This window comes from Nyctereutes procyonoides, unplaced genomic scaffold (genome assembly GCF_905146905.1).
Source record: "Nyctereutes procyonoides isolate TBG_1078 unplaced genomic scaffold, NYPRO_anot_genome, whole genome shotgun sequence".
NCBI classification, from domain to species: domain Eukaryota; kingdom Metazoa; phylum Chordata; class Mammalia; order Carnivora; family Canidae; genus Nyctereutes; species Nyctereutes procyonoides.
In genome coordinates, this window is record NW_026575126.1 from 75,515,030 (window position 1) to 75,533,431 (window position 18,402).

The following is an 18,402-nucleotide window of genomic DNA, read 5'->3' on the forward strand; positions in this document are numbered from 1 at the left end:
CGAGACGGTTCCTATATACAGCGAGGTTATGGAGTCTGATGACAGCCCAGTGACAGAGAAGCTCCCCTAGGGCTGCCTCCACTGAAGCAGTGAAAAGAAATGTAGACTCTTTAAGTAACTAGCTTTTGCTTTGATCCCTTTACAGTTTGACAAATACCCTACAAAAGTTGACCCATTCTACCGGCACAGTGTGAGTCTTGTTACCATGCTACCCATTCACTGTAACTGCTTTTCCATGTGTGTGCTCTTGCCACAGATCAGTAAATGACTAGCAGCCTTCCTTAATCATCTTTGCAAGAATTCCCATTGCTCCTCGTCACTCTGGATGCTTGCTCTTGTGGCGTTTGCTTCCGGTAACGATGCAGTATCTTCTTCCAAATCAAAAGATCATTAGCGTGCCTAAAATTCAAAAGTGCAGGTGAACTTCACTCGGAGCCAGGCATCTGTCCTCAAAGTGGGGTGTCTGCCATTGAATCACCGTGGTTTCAGAAGACTCTGGAACCACTGGGTTTCAGTCGTCAACCAAAATGTCATTGATGCAGATTTCCCAGAATTCAACTTGAATTCCTTCTTCCGAACAGAATGTCATTAATGTTCCTGACTCCAGGACCTCAAAAAGCAGATTCTCGTGCCCTCCTGACTAAATGTAGACCCCTCTCCCACGTGGCTGATATGTTTCTCCTGAGCTGGCTATGACTAAAAACAAAATTATCATTTAAATAAAAGAAGGCCTTAAAATGGAAATCTATTATTTTCCCCCTTTAAACTCATTCTTCTTTACATATTAAAAAAAAATACTCATTTTATGCCACTGTAAAGAGTACAGTTCTCAAACTGAAATCGCTACAAACATGTATTCAGTCGAGACATAAAACAAAGGCTTTTTTAAAAATACAAACACCTTGGACACCTTACCATGATATTTTGATTATGGAGTGAATACTGCATCATATTTACCTGAAATTTTGCAAGTCTCTTCACTCAGTGGTTTATTTCTATTTTTTTTTAAATGACACCGGAAAGAAAGATTAGTCCTTGCCTGTAGCCATGTTGGTCCACCAAACTCAGCTGTGCTTGCTTGAAAAGAAGTGCTCCTCAGAGCAGCAAAGCCTGTGAATTCATTCACACTTTGACCCAGATCATTAGACACTGTCTTAGTCCACAGGGTAGCTGGGAAGTCAAAACGACAAAATATTAGAAATCAGTGAAGCATGAGTTCCTCCAGAGATATGCAGACATAACATGAGGACGCCTCCTCACGAAGAGGAAGGTTTATCCAAGTGCCTGGGCCCCACATGGTTCTGACACTTTCTGCTCAGCACTGTGATGACAGAAGCATTTTTTATTTATTTTATTTATTTGTTTTTAAAAATATTTATTTACTTATGAAAGAGAGAGAGAAAGAGCAGGGGGAGGGGCAGAGGGAGAGGGACCATGGGAGCCGGACGTAGGGCTTGATCCCAGAACCCTGAGGTCATGACCTGAGCCAAAACCAAGAGTCGGATGGATGCTTAGCCAACTGAGCCACCCAGCGTCCCACAAAAGCATTTTTTTAAATGGATGTGCAAAATCCAATAGACCCATGGATGTGTCTCCTCTTTAGGGCTTACCCCATGAATGGTGCCATCTTTAATGACCATCACATTTCTGCCCTTTGTCAGTATTCTCTGATTTAAATTAAGGACCAGCTAACAAAGCCATTCCTAGAGAAAGTTAGCGTGCTCAACAGGTGCCTCAGATCTACTCCCCAGGACAAAATGTGTAGGGCCTTCCTTTTTATATGCTTATTCCATAGAGGTTCCTAGATTTAAGATGGAGAAAAAGCCGAGAGGCCTGAATTTTTCACAGGTTTAAAAGGTTTTATTAGGTACTTCAGATTTTTTGTCAAGTTGGGGGGATAGTTAGCTATGCTCTAAGAGGATCAGTAATGGACTGCAGCAAAAGGGAAATGATGAAAATATCTATTTTTTATTGAAAACATTAAAGGAAATATACCCACCTGGAGGCAGAGTAATAGAAATTTGAGTGTGTTTTAGTGTGGCATGTATTTAATTACTCTGCTTCATACAGTGTACTGTGGGAGAGTTATTTCGTTTTATTAGTTATAGTGGATAATATATGAAGTACTTAGTCTCTCCTGCTTTGGGGATTAGGACGTTATAAGGGGAATTAAGACGCAGTGCAGTCAAGTATCTAAAACACAATTTTAGACTTAAAAGTAGTTTTAAATGAGGGCACTTGGCTTGCAATCACTGTTTAAGTGGATTTAGTTCAATATCAATTAGTGTGAAAAACTTTGCTGCATCATTGAACGGAGCAAAATGAAATAAAGACCAAGAGAAAAGTATGTGCCCTGAAAACAGGATTGTTGAACGGACATCTCAGTCCTCACCTAGAAATAGCTAACGTGAAGTCACAGTTCGGAAAAGTTTGACTTATTACTCTATTTTTGACACATTATGCAACCATAAAGGTGGGACATGACTTAAGTATCTGGATGGTGGTTTGATCAGAGTGAATGGAACCAGAGCAACAAGCTCTCAGAAACACTCGCTTTTTAGGAGGAGGAAAAGATGGGTTTGCCTCTTCTTCAGTGTGGCTGTATCTTTCTTTCCTCCATTGTGTCCTCCATAAACTAGTTAATTCCAGAAAATGCATATTCTTAATTCAGAATCATTCTTCTCTCATCGCTGAGGGGTCAGACCCGTTAAGGGCTTGGCTTGAGCAGCCCCCAGTGAGCTTGTCCATCTTATAGAAACAGTAGCTTCATTGTCAGTGTACATGGAGTCATTTTATTTTACTCTCCCACAAATATTTGTCATCATTTGAGAGGAGACAATTAAATTATCCTCTGAAACCCCACTTCTGGAACAACCTAATGAAGCAAGGATTGTGAATATTTTCTCATTTCCTCAAACTATTAAAAATCTAAAAGTACTAATTGAGTTTTAATGGTATAAAATCCTGGAACTCATAAAAGACTTGCTTCGTTTTCTTTCTTTTTTCTTAATTTTTCTTTTTTTTCTTTTTCTAATTAACTTGTAATTTACCGGGCATCTTATTTGGCTCAGCATCCCCTCCTGTTTTTGATGCGCATTAAAATCTCAAGCCATTTAGGTCTTCTATCCAATTTAACAATTAATAATTAGAAAAGCTCCCTTTCTAATGATGTCCTCATTTGGGGACATCATTTGTTGGCTGATTGATTCTGAACTACTTTTAACTTTTTAAGTTAAGCATTCATGGCACATCTGTGTGATCATTTCATCATGGCTTCTTGACTAATAGCATCAAATTGGCATTACCTGGCTTGCTAATGTGGATGTCGTTCGATGGGAAGGGAATTGGAATATAGCATTTGCCTCCTACTAAAATCTTTTTCTCCCTTCTCCATCTCTGGCCACAGCTCTTCCATTCCTACCCTCCTGCAGTATCGGGCATCCCCCCTATGATCCCACCCACTGGCCCTTTTGGTTCACTACAAGGAGCATTTCAGCCTAAGGTAAGAAAACTGACCTCGAAAACATGCCAGCATCTTTGTCAGCAGAGCCTCAGGGTAGCTTCACCTGCCAATGACTAAATTTTCCAATCCAGAGTGGCCACCGGGAATACAGTGAGATTTGTTTTGTTTTGTTTTGTTTTGTTTTGCTAGCCCCTTGTGTTTTAAACTTCGGCCCAAATTTAATTTTCAATCTGTACTATGCATGCAATCTCAGTTGAGCTAGGATTTCCTGTAATCTTTAAAATATATGGAATACACACACACACACACACACATATTCACACACACACCCCAGTATTATGGACATAAGCTTCTGGTCAGGGGATGTACAAAATGTCAGATATGTGTGTACCACATTGTCCTTGGGGTACATATTATTAGCGAGGATACAAAGCTGAGCCTTTATTGATTTGAATAGCATGGAATAGACCGGGTCCAAACTTACAATGTCATCCTTCCGGTTGTGCAAAGGGAAGATGCTCCTATTCATCTCCCCCATTCCACACCTTAGATGTGTGTCTGCCCTGCCTCCATCCTTTCTCAGCCATGGTCACACTTGGCCAAGGTCAAGACTAACTGCCTAGTGTGAAATTAACCTTTTTGCTCTTCGCAATAACTAAATTCTTTTCCACCTAGTCACTGTTCACCTCTGGCTTGGGTTCAAGTTGTCTCTAAAGGTCAAATTGAGGAGTGATTCTCAGAACACCCTCCCTTTATGTGACTTTACTATAGTCCCGACTTTACACAAAAGCGAAACAGAGTTATGTTAGTAACCATTCTCAGATTTTTAAAGTAGGAAATTTTGCTCTGTGTGATTTAGGTTTCCTTTGCTTTTTTTTTTTTTTTTTTTTTTTCTTCTCCCCTTCCCATCTCATATCTAAGAGAAGACACCAGTTTGGGGCTAGAGTCACCCAGGATGACCGCATTTTGCATTTCCAAAGGCATTTTGCCTCAAAGCTAGAACTAGGAAAAGAAATTTAAAAGTCTTGGGAGTGGGACCAGCTGCACCTTAGAAATGACGTTTACCTACTTGGAACCTTGGCTTACAGGCCAGGTTATCTGTACCTGGGGCCCTCCTGATGGCCATGTGCCAGCCCTCCTATCTGGGGATGAAATGATGGTGATTTTGCAGCCCCTTTCCCCTGGTCAGCTGCTGTTCACTACTCCCTCCCACTCTGGTCTGTCCCCTCTGGCTTGCACCAAATCTCTCGCGTCTCCCCAAACAGACTGCTAGGTCATTTAATAAATTAGACTATTTCCCTCACTCACAATTATCCAATCACACAGAAATCTACATCTGGGCAAGAAAGTGTCTCTCTTGGTGTTGAAATAGGCCTTTCCAGGCCGTCTTACTGATTGAATATGTAGATTGCAGTTCATTAGCGGAGTTCTTCATATGTATGCAAATCAGGCTTTTAACAACCCCAGCTTAATCGTTAGTTGTACAGCAGCTGATTGCTTTCTTTCTTCCATTCTTTTTTTTTTTTCATCCTTCTCCTTATAGGCAAGCTTTGTGCCTAAACCTGAGCTCTTTTCCCACATGCATTAGCTTCCTGGTGTGAGGGGAGTCACAGGAATTGTGATTTCTTAAATAAAATATGCGGTGAAAAAAGCCTTCTGAATCCTTCATCCGCTAGGAAGTAAGGACTGTGCGCCGGAAGTAGGCTTTTTATTGTTGCTATACACTCAAAGGACAAAAGCCCGCAGATAAGGTTATTGTTACAAATGACATTTAAGAATGGTGGCGGTGTAGGACAGACGAGGCAGATTGACTGCAGAAATCATTTAATAGTAGATCTGTGCGGTCCCTAAATTAGGTCCTCTTGTCCCATTTCCACCACCGCTAATGAGTAATTACTGAGCGTAATTCCCTGTTATTGTCTGCCAGTTAAAATTTAGAGTTAGCTTAATGTCTGTGAAACGCTTTCAGTTATTCTGATGAGAAGCACCTGATACAGCACAATGCAATGATGTTCACTCAGGCATTGCTTAGAATGCTTGATGATAAAGCAGAAAACGCCATGACAGGGCCACCCGTAACTAGAAGGAGGTGGGGATCTGGGGGCCGTGCTCAGTGTGTCAGTGCGTTCCTCCCCCCCCCCTTTTTTTTTGTCCTGTACTTTTTATTGCAGTGAGATGCTAGACACAGCAGACTCTGGTCCAGGGTCCCTTGAGGAAATAGGGAGCAGGTTCTCTTGAAGAGCATGTGGGATCACTGGGGAAAATGCATCTGCCAACTCTTGTATTCCAGAATGAAACAAAATCAGCGTTTGGCTTCTTTAATTTTGAACGAAAGAAAGAACCTGCTTTTTCCAGTCATGTGTTAATGTGCTTCCTAAGCTGTGGTCTAATTAATTTGTAGACATCCAACCCTATCGATGTTGCTGCTCGACCTGGGACAGTCCCACACACTCTGCTCCAAAAGGACCCGAGGGTACGTAGAAAAGTCAGACCAGGTCGCAGGTAACACCAGGGTGTGTGTATTTACACGGGACAGCCAGCCCGGAGCATGCGCCTTCTCAGCTCCGCTGCTCTTTTAGCTGTTCCATCTAGTTTGTGGAAGAACATGCCAGTCATTCTTAGAAAACAAAATCTCCCCTGCTCCATTGTGGCTAAGCGACAAATGGGGAGTGACTCACCAGTGGGAGAGAAGACAAATGGCCTGTGGTTCAAGCCCAGGAAGTGGACACTGTTAGCTTGTGTAGCTTCTGTTCGGCCGATCTTCTCTGTCTACATCTCCTAAAATTCCTGTCACCCAGAAGAAGCAGCTGTAAAATGTTTGGAATGGAAAAGCACTGAGCACCTTTATTCCTGGAAATCACAGGACGCTTCCCCTGCCCTCTGGGGGTCAGGAGATTACTGCATTACACAGCCCTCTTGGCCCTCTACTTTGTGTGTGGAAAGCATCCTCCTGGGATTTCGGGAAAACATCCCTTGTGCTTTCCTTGTGTCACTCGTTCACAGTGCACACCTCTACTGACTTTCTAAAAGTGTCGGAAGTTCTCTACAATACTAGGTGGTCTTGTCTGGTGGATTCTTATTTACATTCGTCTCTGCAGTCAATGTGGACAGATGATGACTTTTGACAATATTGTCTTTTTCCCTGGGTAAGGGCAGTCAGAAATTGATGGCCAGAGTTAGGTAGAAGTTTAAAATGACTCAACCATGTAAGTATTTTTCTGATGGTTAGTGAACTTGTAAAAAAGATCTCATAACCTCTAAGTAACGTGCAGTCATCCAATTAAGTGTGTTGGCAAAGGCAGCCCCGCTCTTCCATGTGTCTGGAGAGGACAGCTCTCCTGGGGTCCCCGTCAGCACCCAGCCTCACAGGTCTGCGGGCTGGAGGCCGTCCTGTCCTCCCTTAGAACCCGGGCAGTGTGGCTTGGGTGGACCACTCAAGATAGTGGAACTCCTCAGATGTGTAATGTGAGCAAATCATGTCGCCCGAGGGCAAATTGCTATTGATTAAACTTGGTCGGGGGCTTGTCAGTGTGAGTGTACCAGGGCTTGTGAAGTGGGGGAGGGGCCACTTGGCACTTTTGATAGTGTGAAAATGGGTTAATTATTCTCTAAAAGGGCTTCATTTAAAAGTAAAATTCTAACATTTTAATTTCCCCTCCTAATGAAGCACTACAAATTTGTTAATTAGAGCAATTGTTTGAGTGACAGGCATGTAACCAAGTTGTCATTTTCTCTTCACAGTTGACAGATCCTTTCAGACCTATGTTAAGGGTAAGAAAGCTTCTTCTAGAACTGTTTTGCAACCTCTGTTTGACTCCCTGCAGGTTAAAAATACAAATCCATTACAAGGAAACAAGCCATAGAAACGTTGCAATAAAGTGTTGGGATGACAGGGGCCGGCCTTTTTAGGTAGTGTGATTGAAAATGGCCTAAATTGGGTTACTTTGCGTGTTGGAGGAAGCCAGGCCATTGAGGGAAAGCAAACAGATAAAACAGGCAGCTGGGTCAGAGTCTCTGGGTGGCAGTGCTGCTAAAAGGCTTGACAAGTAGGGGAACCATATGGAGGAGGACAGAAGCAACGGGCAGAAATTAGGATTTCACCGAATTGTCCTCTGTCTTCCACATCTAACACACACACACACACACACACACACACACGCACCCCCACCCCCATGGTCTATTTATCTTGGCTGATGGCTACCTCATTCTGTAGGAAGTGACGTTGACCTTCACAGCCATCCCACCTGTTCCTTTTGTACAGAAGAGGGAGACTATAGGCATTAGTTTGTTAACGTCTTCAGTGGTCTGGAGAGTGGCCAAGAGATGACCTCTGAATAAACACTGACTTACTTGGTGCTGGGGGGTAGGGTGTGAATGATGGATGGTCGGTTGGAAGATGGACGGAGAGATTTCCTGCTCTCCTTAACCCATTTCTGGTGCATATAATCCAATAATTCAGTTTCTCCAAAGAGAAACGAGAAAGAAAAGACTCTGTTATCACATACGGGATTTTGAATGAAATTTCATTAGAAGAGAACTGATTCAGACTTAGATTTAAGTATATGCTTCATAAACAGCCCCTTGATCTAGAAACCTTTGCCGACATGGGACTGGGGCAGTCAGTGTTTCTTCTCATGCATCCTATCGTGACCAAGCACACGTTTGGAGCAAATGAGTAGGTTACACAGCAAGAATACAAATGGGTTGGAAAGACATGGTCCCCCCACTCTGGGTGATAAGACAGCACACTCAGTTACTCCTCTGGTCGGAAAGCAAGATATGAGCTGATGATGAGATACACAGGTCGAGCGCTCTTCTCTCACTTTGGAATGAACGGCGCCCACCAACATGAATGGGTAGTTGAGTCTTAGCAAGCTCTCATGGGAACTGGGCTCCAATAAAAACGTGAATTTCTTTGTTCCGCTCTAGGGGTTAAGACAGAACAGCGTTGGGGGAGGTTATACAGGTTCTTCTGTAGCCTCTCTTGTTTTGAACCTATTCACAGACACTCGCTAATTAGCTCTTCTGAACAGCCGATTTGCATCGTAGCATGGCCGCATTTGTTAAGTAGGGCTTCCCACTCTCCCAGGTCTGCCAGCTGGCACCAGAAAAGAAAGAACAGACACAAAGTGGGGCTCAGGCTTTTGCCATCTTGTCCCTGGCAACCGGGGAGGTCAAATACGGATTTCTGAGCAGTGGCGGCCAGCTCGGGTTCCATGGGAGGAGGGATGGGGCCTGCTGGGCCGTGGCAGGCCCGGGCTGAGGGAGGTGTGGAGGACACTGAGCATCTTGCTCCGTGCAAAAGAGCCTCTGCAGCCCACATCTGCTGAAAAGCTTTGGAGAAGTTGGAGATGGTTTTCTCGGCCAGATCTTCCTTCTGACCGCGGTCCTCTGTTTTGTTCCAGAAACCAGGGAAGTGGTGTGCTATGCATGTTCACATCGCCTGGCAGATCTATCACCATCAACAGAAAGTCAAGGTCAGTGTTGCGTCCCGGGGCATGTGGGTGTGTGATCTCCTGACAGAGGAGGCATTTAAACAGCTCCTAAAGACCTGCTGGCAGGAAGGATCAAGTCGGAAACGCTGTTGGGAAGTCTTCCTATTCATTAGGGAAACCACCCACAAAATGGCAGAAAAGGAATAACTCCCCGAGTTTTATCTTTTCAGACAATTTTGTCATCGTATTGATCCAAAGAGCTTACGCATAGATTAAATCCTTCAAAAAAAAGGGAGGGTTTGGTAATCTAATAATAGCAACCAAGTGTTTATATGGAAAATACCAAGTATCTGAGAAGAGCTATACATGGAAGTTTTCATTTCTGTGAGAACTGGTGCTTTCTTTTTTTTTTTTTTTTTTAATATTTTATTTATTTACTCATGAGAGACACAGGGAGAGAGCCGGGGTGGGGGGGGCAGAGGGCAAAGCAGGCTCCATGCAGGGAGCCTGACATGGGACTCAATCCCTGGTCTCCAGGATCACGCCCTGGGCTGAAGGCGGCGCTAAACTGCTGAGCCACCCGAGCTGCCCCGAACTGGTGCTTTCTTTTATTGTATGACTTTGAAAAGCTGACAGAGCCATTTGGGCCCTATGTGATATTACCGAACTTCCATCAGTGATGTGTATTATTAAGAATTTCTCTTCTAGAAGTAGTGTCGCAGTGACCTTTCAGCACACCCGTTCGTCATCTTGATGACCAGTGACAGAGGTTAAAATAAAGTCAATACCTTCCAGAACCACCTCTTACTCGTTACCGTATCTGTCTGCAGATTATTTTACTTAAGCTTCTGTCTGTATTTTCATCATACAGATGAATACGGTCCATACCAGGCATTTACGGCACAATAGGGATTAGGTTAAGAGCTTTCTGCAAATGACCAGATAAGGCATCACTGGTTGACTTAAGGACCAAAGTAACTGACAAGTCCAGATTTTACTGTCTGGGTATTTACTGTTGGTGTAACTGTGCCGAGAAAAGGGAGAAAAAACAGCCAGTTAAGTAGTTCCAATGAGCTTCAGTTAATCCTCTCCCCAACAAGCATTTCGACCTAACAGCATTTGGCAGCCATCATGAGCATAAGAAAAGAAGCCAATAGATAAAGGCGAGCTGGTCATCACAGAAATGTTTTGTTTTGTTTTTTAATGATTAACATAATTTAAAAAAAAATAACCTAGTTAGGGACGCCTGAGTGGCTCAGTTTGGCTGAGACTTTGGCTCAGGACATGATCCCAGAGTTCTGAGACCGAGCCCCGAGGCGAGGCAGGCTCTCTGCTCCGTGGGAAGTCGGCTTCTCCTTCTCTCATTGTCCCCCACCCCCCACCCCCCACCCCCGGCATGCTCACTATCTATCTCTCAACTAAATAAATAAAATCTTAAAATAAAATAAATAAAAACCAACCTAGTTAAAAAGCAACCTCAGTAAATGAGGTCACTAAGATATTTTGCTTTGGGGCTAAGTACCTGCTCTTTCTCCTAACATCCCATCAGTGAGTTTTGCTCACTTTTACCTTATTGTTCGGCGAGGTTTAATTAGAAACCTTATGGTTTAGCTTCATTAGCAAATACATATGCTTGGAAGGCTAACTAGATTTTGATGCTTAGTTCAATTCACTTTTTGTTCTGGATGATGTGGTTAGTGGAACAGTAGGCAAGGCACGCCCTCCTTTGGTTAAAAGCGATGAAGGATGTTGTATGTGCCACTTTAGCAACTTCTTTTCCATGAAGGTGTCCCCGGTGACTAAAAGTTTCATTATCTCAATTCAATTAGGAAGACCTCTTGCACACGAGATGGCTGCTTATCCTCCCTTCCCAGCAAACTCTTTGTAATCCCCAAGCTCCATTTTGCTTCATGGACCTAAGTTGTGGTTAATGGAACTGTGCTGTGTACCGTGCAATATTAGCACTAAATAATCTGGCAACCAAATTAAAGGAGGCACTCAAAAGATTTTTATAGATTTATAGTGAATTAGAAGCTTTGGTTTGGGGTTTGACTATTACTTTATAGTGGAGCTTGGACAAGCGTGTTCCCTGTGGATTTGAGCAGAAATTACATTGTCCCCTTTCTCTGTAATGTTCATTTCCTCATTCTTTCAGTGCCCTCTCCCCAAGTATTTCTTGAGGGAGCTTACAACCTGCAGATTACTTAATGTACCAGGCTCAAAGGGCACTCATCTGAGCTGGTGTCTAGTTGCTTAGCATTCAGTAGTGAGCATATCCATACCCTGTGAGCATGCTGTCTGCTTTCAAGGGATGTCACTTCCAGCTTGGAGAAATCAGGTAGGTTTTTTTTGTGGAGTAGGAAGGGTGGATGAGTGGGATTGCAGCCTCCTGCAATGCAGGAATGTCAGACTGACTTCTCTTGTCTCTGATGCTCACACAAGCTAGCTCAGGTGCCTCCTTGTGGACTTCACTGTACAGAATGGGACAGGGTTGTGTTTAGAGCAGACATGAGGGAGTTTGAGGTGGCACGAGCCCAAACGGATGTAAGCATCAGTCAAGTCTAAGAGACTAGAGAAATGAGTCAGAAACAGGCGAAGGGCCATGTATTCACAGATGGGAGCCCGCTAGGTCGAGAAGTGGTGGCAGGGGGAGGGAAGCGGAGCATCAGGCCCGGGCAGGGCTGGGTGGTTGGTGATGCTTGTTGGAGGAGGCGTGAGATTTAGAGAGAAGGTGGCTGACAATTAAGAACATGGGCATCCGTGCTCGAGAGGGCTACTGGCCTCAAAAATGATGCCAGGCTAAGGAAGGGAGGAAATGATGAGCTAGTCTCTACAGCCTTTGAGGAGGGTGACCTGAGAATAGCTCCAAGGTGGGGGAGATACACATATATATTTTACATATATATATGTATGTGTAAATAACCGGGTGGAAAGAGGGCGATGGCCGCTGATGGCAAGCGCTTCACAGCCAGAGCAGTTCTCGATGGCTCCCTGGGCTGGGCTGATCTCTTCCTTGGGTAGTCGTGGGACATAGGGAAAAGACCCCCCTGCATTCAAAGAATATCCCTACTTTGTTTCTGTTTGTTTTTGGTGGTAGTGTTTTCTTTTAAGATGTAACAATGATCATTTGAAAATTAGCTTGTAGTCATGCAAATATTTCTTCATCACTTCCAGTTACTAATGTACTGTGATCTATTAGAGTATAGCAAAGAGTCATTAACAATTAATTTGCACAGCAGATTATTCATGCAGAATTCCTAATAAAATGAGCTTTAAAATACTATCATTTAAAAAGTTGCTAAGATGGGCCTTTACGGTGAATAATAAGCTACTTTGGAGGGGCGGTAGTTTGAATAAATAGGATATGGTTGTATTCCTCAAGCCATAAGACCTCCAAGACTGCGCACAAGTACCGTCCAGAGGCAGGCACCTCTGGCCCCTCATAGGCTGACCTGCTCTTCAGCCATCTGGGGTGAAGTGGTACATGGTGGCTCTTCTCACAGCATTTGTAAACCTGAACCTGACTCCAGTGCGGAGCCTGAAAGCACCGTTCACAGAGTCTTCTCTCCTGGTTTCTGCCTCTTTCTTTGATAACTGTCTTTCCAGCCATTCATCTTGGGTTTTATCTTTCCTTTTTCCCCTTGCTGCTTTAGAAACAGATGCAGTCAGATCCTCATAAGCTGGACTTCGGATTGAAACCTGAGTTCCTGAGCCGCCCCCCGGGCCCCAGTCTCTTTGGAGCTATCCACCACCCCCATGACCTGGCCCGGCCTTCAACTTTGTTCTCTGCCGCTGGTGAGTTCAGAGCTCAAGGAAGGAGCTGAGAAATACAGCTCACAAGTAGTTAAATAAATTAATGTTACTGCTCTGGGCCACCACTCAATCCCTCCCCTAAAACAAAACAACAACAAAAAAAAACCCAATTTATGTCAGCTTGTAAGGCAACATCAGTACATCTAGGGAGATGGACCCTTCTTCACTGATAGGCCCACTTTCATTAAAGAGGGAAAAAAGATCATCTTTCTCTTCTGGGACTCCTACTGCTTCAGCTCATTATTTGCTTCTATATTAAACCAGTATAACTCACAAGCATGTCAGACACTATTGAAAGAGATCAGAAAGCTTACAAGGGCACAGCGAAAGGAAACAGAGCCAGGAATTGGTAAGGACTGTCCTTCCTGTACTCGGTAGCTCTGCACCATGATGCTCAGTTGTGCTCTTTTTCGAGAGTCTGAGGATAAAGAAATAACAAGAGAGTTGATTGTAGTATGGTCCGTGATGCGGAGGGTCAGTGCGTTGGTTGCTGGGTTTCCTCTCCTATGGCTCATTAACCTCAGAGAATACACGTTCCCGAACGTCTCCTAGGTATGCCAAAGTGGGGGTGGTGGGAACTGGGGGTCACCGCATGAGATACCCACCCCTTTACACTCCAAGTACATACACACAGAGGGCAGTGGCCATAAGGAGTATCAGGAAATAAGAACAGCCCCCTTGGCATCACTCCTTATCGTTCAGTCCTTCTAAAGCTAGTTGGCCGCACAGAGCTGCACTCGTTAATACTGGCAGGTGGTGACGCCGAGCTCGTTCTGCTGAGGAGCTTGCTCACTGCATTCCGCCTGCAAAGTAGAATTGATTCTTCTGGACATAAATATTCACAGGGCTCCCTGCTTCTGGTCCGTAGGGGACAGGGTTCACATCTATCCTGCCTGCTGCCGCCTTTTACCCATGACTCATTTTTGGTTGACCTAAGGCTCTGCCATTCAGAAAGAGAGAGACTCCCCCATCGCAAGAACTTATCATTAAAATGGGCCTTGTTGCCAAAGCAAGTGAATCACCCTTGAGGGTAGATAGAATTTGCTAAGGTCTCTGGTTTCGCTCTGTCGGTTCTGTCTAGGGACATATTTGAAAGCTTTGTTACCATGGCACCTAGGCTCTGAGATGGAGCTACATTAAGAGCAATTTTTGGAGAGAAATAGAGAGATTTCTCCCTGGCTTCCGCTTGAGCCAAGCGGATGAATTGGCTTCTTTTGCTTCAATAATTCTGGAACTGCAAGGCACCCCTGGAGGCCCTGGGCTGAGCAAGGCTCCGATCTTCATCGAAGCATTAATTAGCTTGTACTACACAGACAGCGTGCGGCCAGATTTTTATTTAGCTGGCAACACTGTTGACACCTAATGAATACGCTAGGCTGTGTTCTCTTGGTAGAGACGGAGTATCATTTCTGCACTGCCTGGGTAGAGCCGAAGTCACTCTCTAGGGCCAAACAGATGACTCCCCAGGTGCCTTCCAAATCTGAGTGCCCATAACTGTAACGGATGTCCTCTTGGGCTCATGGCTACCTCCACAGCTGGGGCCCCCGGAGGCCTTGGAATGCAGGGAACAGTAATCCAGAACATAAATTGAGTTTGTAGGGCAGGGGGGGTGGGGGCGGTGTGCAAGGGGACAACACTCCCCCATTCGGTCTGCTTTCCTGAGAGAGTTCATACTTGTTTATAGGAGCTCAGCCAAAATGCAAGAGACTGGAGTGGTTAGTCAGTTCATTGAGGCCCCGTGTATACATCCCTTCTGGAAGGTCATCTTTTTCAGTATAAGCAGTTTTGGATTTTGCCCAAAGATGGTAATTTGGGGAGATTTTGAACCAGTGTGTATAATTCACACACATGTGTTGGGTTCAGCCACTTTCAGCAGCCTGCTGGGAATCAGCCTGACATAAGCTCAAGAGGCTCCCTCGGGTGACCCTGGCCGATCTGCTCTAGAGCCGAGCCTGCCACCCCAAGAGCCTGTCTGCCCCACTCTTGGCTGCACTGGAAGAAGCCAGTCGAATGCCCTTGGCTTTTTTGAATCTCATCCCCCAGATGCACCCTGCATCTCCCTTTCTCTCCCTTTCCCTTCCCACCTTCCTCCAGGACAAGGGTGATGTGGCACTTTATTATATATATATATATATATAGTCTTTATGGCAAAAAACATAACAGTACAGGAGATGTGGATGGGGAAACTGATGGACAGAAGACTGTGGAACTTGAACTAAGGTCCCTGGTGGGCAGATAGAGTCCATTAGAAGATTGTTGGTGTCTACGCACACAGGAATAAAGCAGCTTTTCCTGGCACTGAAGCCAGAGGAGAGCTGCTTGGAGGACTTCATCTCCCATAACCCGAAGCAGCGCACAGTCACGGGTTCTGTCGGGCCAGGTCTTGTTTCCGTCGGGCCAGGTCTTGTGCTGTCCGTCCAGATGGGCCCGTGATGGCTAACATGTTCCTCGGGGAGGGGGCCCTGCAGGGACCGGAGCCAGGCCGCCCAGACACGCCGCTGCACAACAGCCACTCCCGAGCCAAGGATTATAAAATGTGTTTTCCAGATCGGTGTTTCACACAGTGAAAAACTTGCTCCCCAGAATGCCCTACGAAGAAAGTATCCCGTGGCCAAATGTTTCCCTTTCTGAGAACGAGTGAGCCCAGGAACATTCCAGCCACTTCACACTTTGCGACTTGACGTTTGAGCCTCAAACTTACTTGGTTGTAGGATCACCCCCGTTGCCCACCCTTGCGATATTTCTCCATTCTGCCAAAGCTGTGTGTCCGTGGCTTTTAAAAGTAACAACTTCTGTTTGGTGGTGGCCAGGCCAATTTGGAAGATGGGCATGACTTACTTCCTGCCACCCAACATAAAACCTATGGTTGCCAGGTGTGTTGCCCGTATGGACTTCAGCCATGTCCTTATGTTAACATAGTCACTTCCCCTTTCTCACAGGGCCCTCAGGTAACTAGAGGCCAGTTGCGTGGTAAGGGTCGGCATTCTGTGGAATCTGATTTTGTCATGTTTGACTTTCTAGGTGCTGCACATCCAACTGGGACCCCCTTTGGGCCACCCCCCCATCACAGCAACTTCCTTAACCCTGCCGCTCACCTGGGTGAGTTGCCATCAGTGACGGGAAATGACATGTGCATCTCAGAAAAAAACCCTGTTTGCCGCGCTCCAGCCGCACTTCGTGGGAGGTTGGCCATCGTCCTAGACACCTCAGGGACTTATTAGGGAGATGATGGTATTCTTGTAGAAGTGTGAACGCCTGCCTGCCATCATCAGGGTTTCAGCACCTCTCATACCAACTGTAGTCTTAAAGTCGCAATCCTGTCTGAGGTGACTGTTGGTGCAGTGGGAAGGAGCCAGGCCCCGGTACCTCCTGGCCTGCCCCCTGGAGCAAGACGGTGAACTCTTGGCCCATGTTCGAGGGCACCTCCAGGAGGTGGAAGGAAAGGCAAGGTGATGTTACGAGGAGACACGACCTGCTATTTCGTTTTCCCCTCAAATTTCACTGCGAATCTGTCTTTTCCTAGCAAGGGTACATGTTCTAGTTGGGGCCTTTATTTATTGGGTATTTTCTGTGAGCATATGAGCGGGTGCAGGCAGTGGTACACGAAACAAAAGGGTGTCTTCACAGATGCGGTCTCATCACTGAGAGACTTTAATATTAAAACATTCATCTGATTTGTTCTTGTAGAGCCTACAGACTCCTTTCCCTGAAGAGAGAGGACAGGGCTGGGGGCATCTTAGGACGCTGTGGCTTGAGTGATACTCCCCACATGGCATAGGAGGAGTGGGGCAAAGTGCACAGTTTTGGGGAAAAAAAACAGCTCCCGTAAATGTTTTGGTAAACTAGTGCCCAGACCCAAGCCCAGGGAGAACCTCCTGCACAACATGATAAGAGAAGCAGGGTCAGGTCTGCATGTAGCGAGGGGCAGGGGTCCGTCCCTAGGGCCTCCCCACTCCTGGGAACCTCTTGCGTACCTCTGTCAGCCCACTCCTGCAACCATTTCCTTCTTCCCGATATGTTTGCAGAGCCTTTTAACCGTCCATCTACATTCACTGGCCTCGCAGCGGTTGGTGGCAATGCCTTCGGGGGACTTGGAAATCCTTCAGTTAGTGAGTACCTCTAACTTTTTAAAAATCCGCCTTGGACTGTGTCTCCTCTGATCTGTCTGTGGCTCCAGACCTTTATAGCTAAAAGGAAACTCTGCTCTTGGGAAACAGATTAGGTTATACCCGGGAAAGCAGGTCCACAAGTAGAGCGAGGGGAAAGGGTGCATTGACATCTAACTCGGTGTTTGGAGGTTACTGAGCATCAGGAGAGGCACTGTCACCGACCAAACTCCAAAAAGTTGCTTAAGCTCATCCATATGCCATCTGTCCCCTCCTCTCCAAGACTTTAGCAGCAGCTCCCCGGGGAAGAAACACACATTCACCTCGCCGTTGCCATTAGTGGCACTGAGGAAACTCTACCAAGAGTAGCAGGAAAACGGGACTAGCTACTGAGGCCAGCCAAGTGCAGGCAGCATTTCGTACTCTGTAGTCTAGGAGGACTGTGTTGTTTACTAAAAAGTATCTCGAGTGGGTTTTCCCAAAGAGTTGTAACACCTGCTCATTCTTTAGTCAGAATACTCGACCCGTTTTCTTTTGTGCCGTCCACATACTCTGTTCTCCCGGCACTGGAGGCCTAAAATGCAGCCCCAAGTGTGCCCTCCCAGTCCCTCCCACGCAGAGGCCTTACCTGTCTGCTTAGGTCAAGGCCCCGTCTGGGCTCGATGACACCTGCTTGTGTCCGCTAGCGCTGTGGGAAGAGTGGCCGTCCCGTTAGCAGGGTTGTGGGTCGAGGATGAGCCTGAACACGCCTCATCCAAGTCACCCCACGAGAGCGCCCCCTTCTGCATGCCTGCGGGGGCTTCTGCATGCACCAGATGCGTTCCATTAGGCACCCTGGCCACCTGTCTGGTCCCTGGCGACTTTAGTCCACCCTGTCCTTTGGTTAAAGAACAAAAGCTGTGAGCTACCTCTCCAGCGTAGGACAAGCGCTCCTCTAATGAATCTGTTAATTTCCTTTCCTTTTCCAGCTCCCCATAATATGTATTCATTTTAACTCTGAGTGCTGTTTAAAGTTTTTTGGTAAGTACCTTCATTACAGCAGATTATATAATTTCTCTTAAACCTTTTTGTTCTCCACTTCACCATTTCAGCACCCAACTCAATGTTCGGCCACAAGGATGGCCCCAGTGTGCAGAACTTTAGCAACCCTCACGAACCCTGGAACCGGCTACACCGAACGCCTCCGTCGTTTCCGACCCCTCCGCCCTGGCTGAAGCCAGGGGAGCTGGAGCGTAGCGCGTCCGCTGCAGCTCATGACAGAGATAGAGATGTAGATAAACGAGACTCATCTGTTAGTAAAGATGACAAAGAAAGGTACGGAAAGAAACCGTTCTCGAGTCCCACTGGGGGAGCCCGCTGTGTGCCCAGGACGGCCGTCCCCCCGCCCCGTCCCAGCCTCGTGCTCTGGCTGGCCCTGTGGCCTCAGCTCCTCGCCCAGCCCCAAAGTCCCCGAGCGCACCCCCGGCCCTGGCCCCGTAGCGCACCGCCACCGTAGGATCCCCTCACAGCGCAGCCAGAGCTTCCCAGCTCAGATGCAGGTCCGCCCCGAGGACCTCCGAGGTCCCTGCGAGCACTAGTGTATCCA

At 46.1% G+C, this 18,402-nt stretch overlaps 1 protein-coding gene across 3 annotated transcripts in view; it reads left to right on the forward strand.

The window, feature by feature from the left end:
* The window catches only part of AUTS2 (activator of transcription and developmental regulator AUTS2), a 1,136,649-nt gene that overhangs the window by 1,113,124 nt on the left and 5,123 nt on the right, over window positions 1-18,402 (forward strand). For all 3 annotated transcript variants that reach the window (XM_055340077.1, XM_055340076.1, XM_055340078.1), the window contains exons 10-18: window positions 146-190; window positions 3,407-3,502; window positions 5,865-5,936; window positions 7,205-7,234; window positions 8,869-8,940; window positions 12,552-12,693; window positions 15,733-15,810; window positions 16,737-16,820; window positions 17,909-18,131. In XM_055340077.1, coding sequence (XP_055196052.1) covers window positions 146-190; window positions 3,407-3,502; window positions 5,865-5,936; window positions 7,205-7,234; window positions 8,869-8,940; window positions 12,552-12,693; window positions 15,733-15,810; window positions 16,737-16,820; window positions 17,909-18,131 — 842 coding nt within the window. The remainder of the gene's footprint in view (window positions 1-145; window positions 191-3,406; window positions 3,503-5,864; window positions 5,937-7,204; window positions 7,235-8,868; window positions 8,941-12,551; window positions 12,694-15,732; window positions 15,811-16,736; window positions 16,821-17,908; window positions 18,132-18,402) is intronic.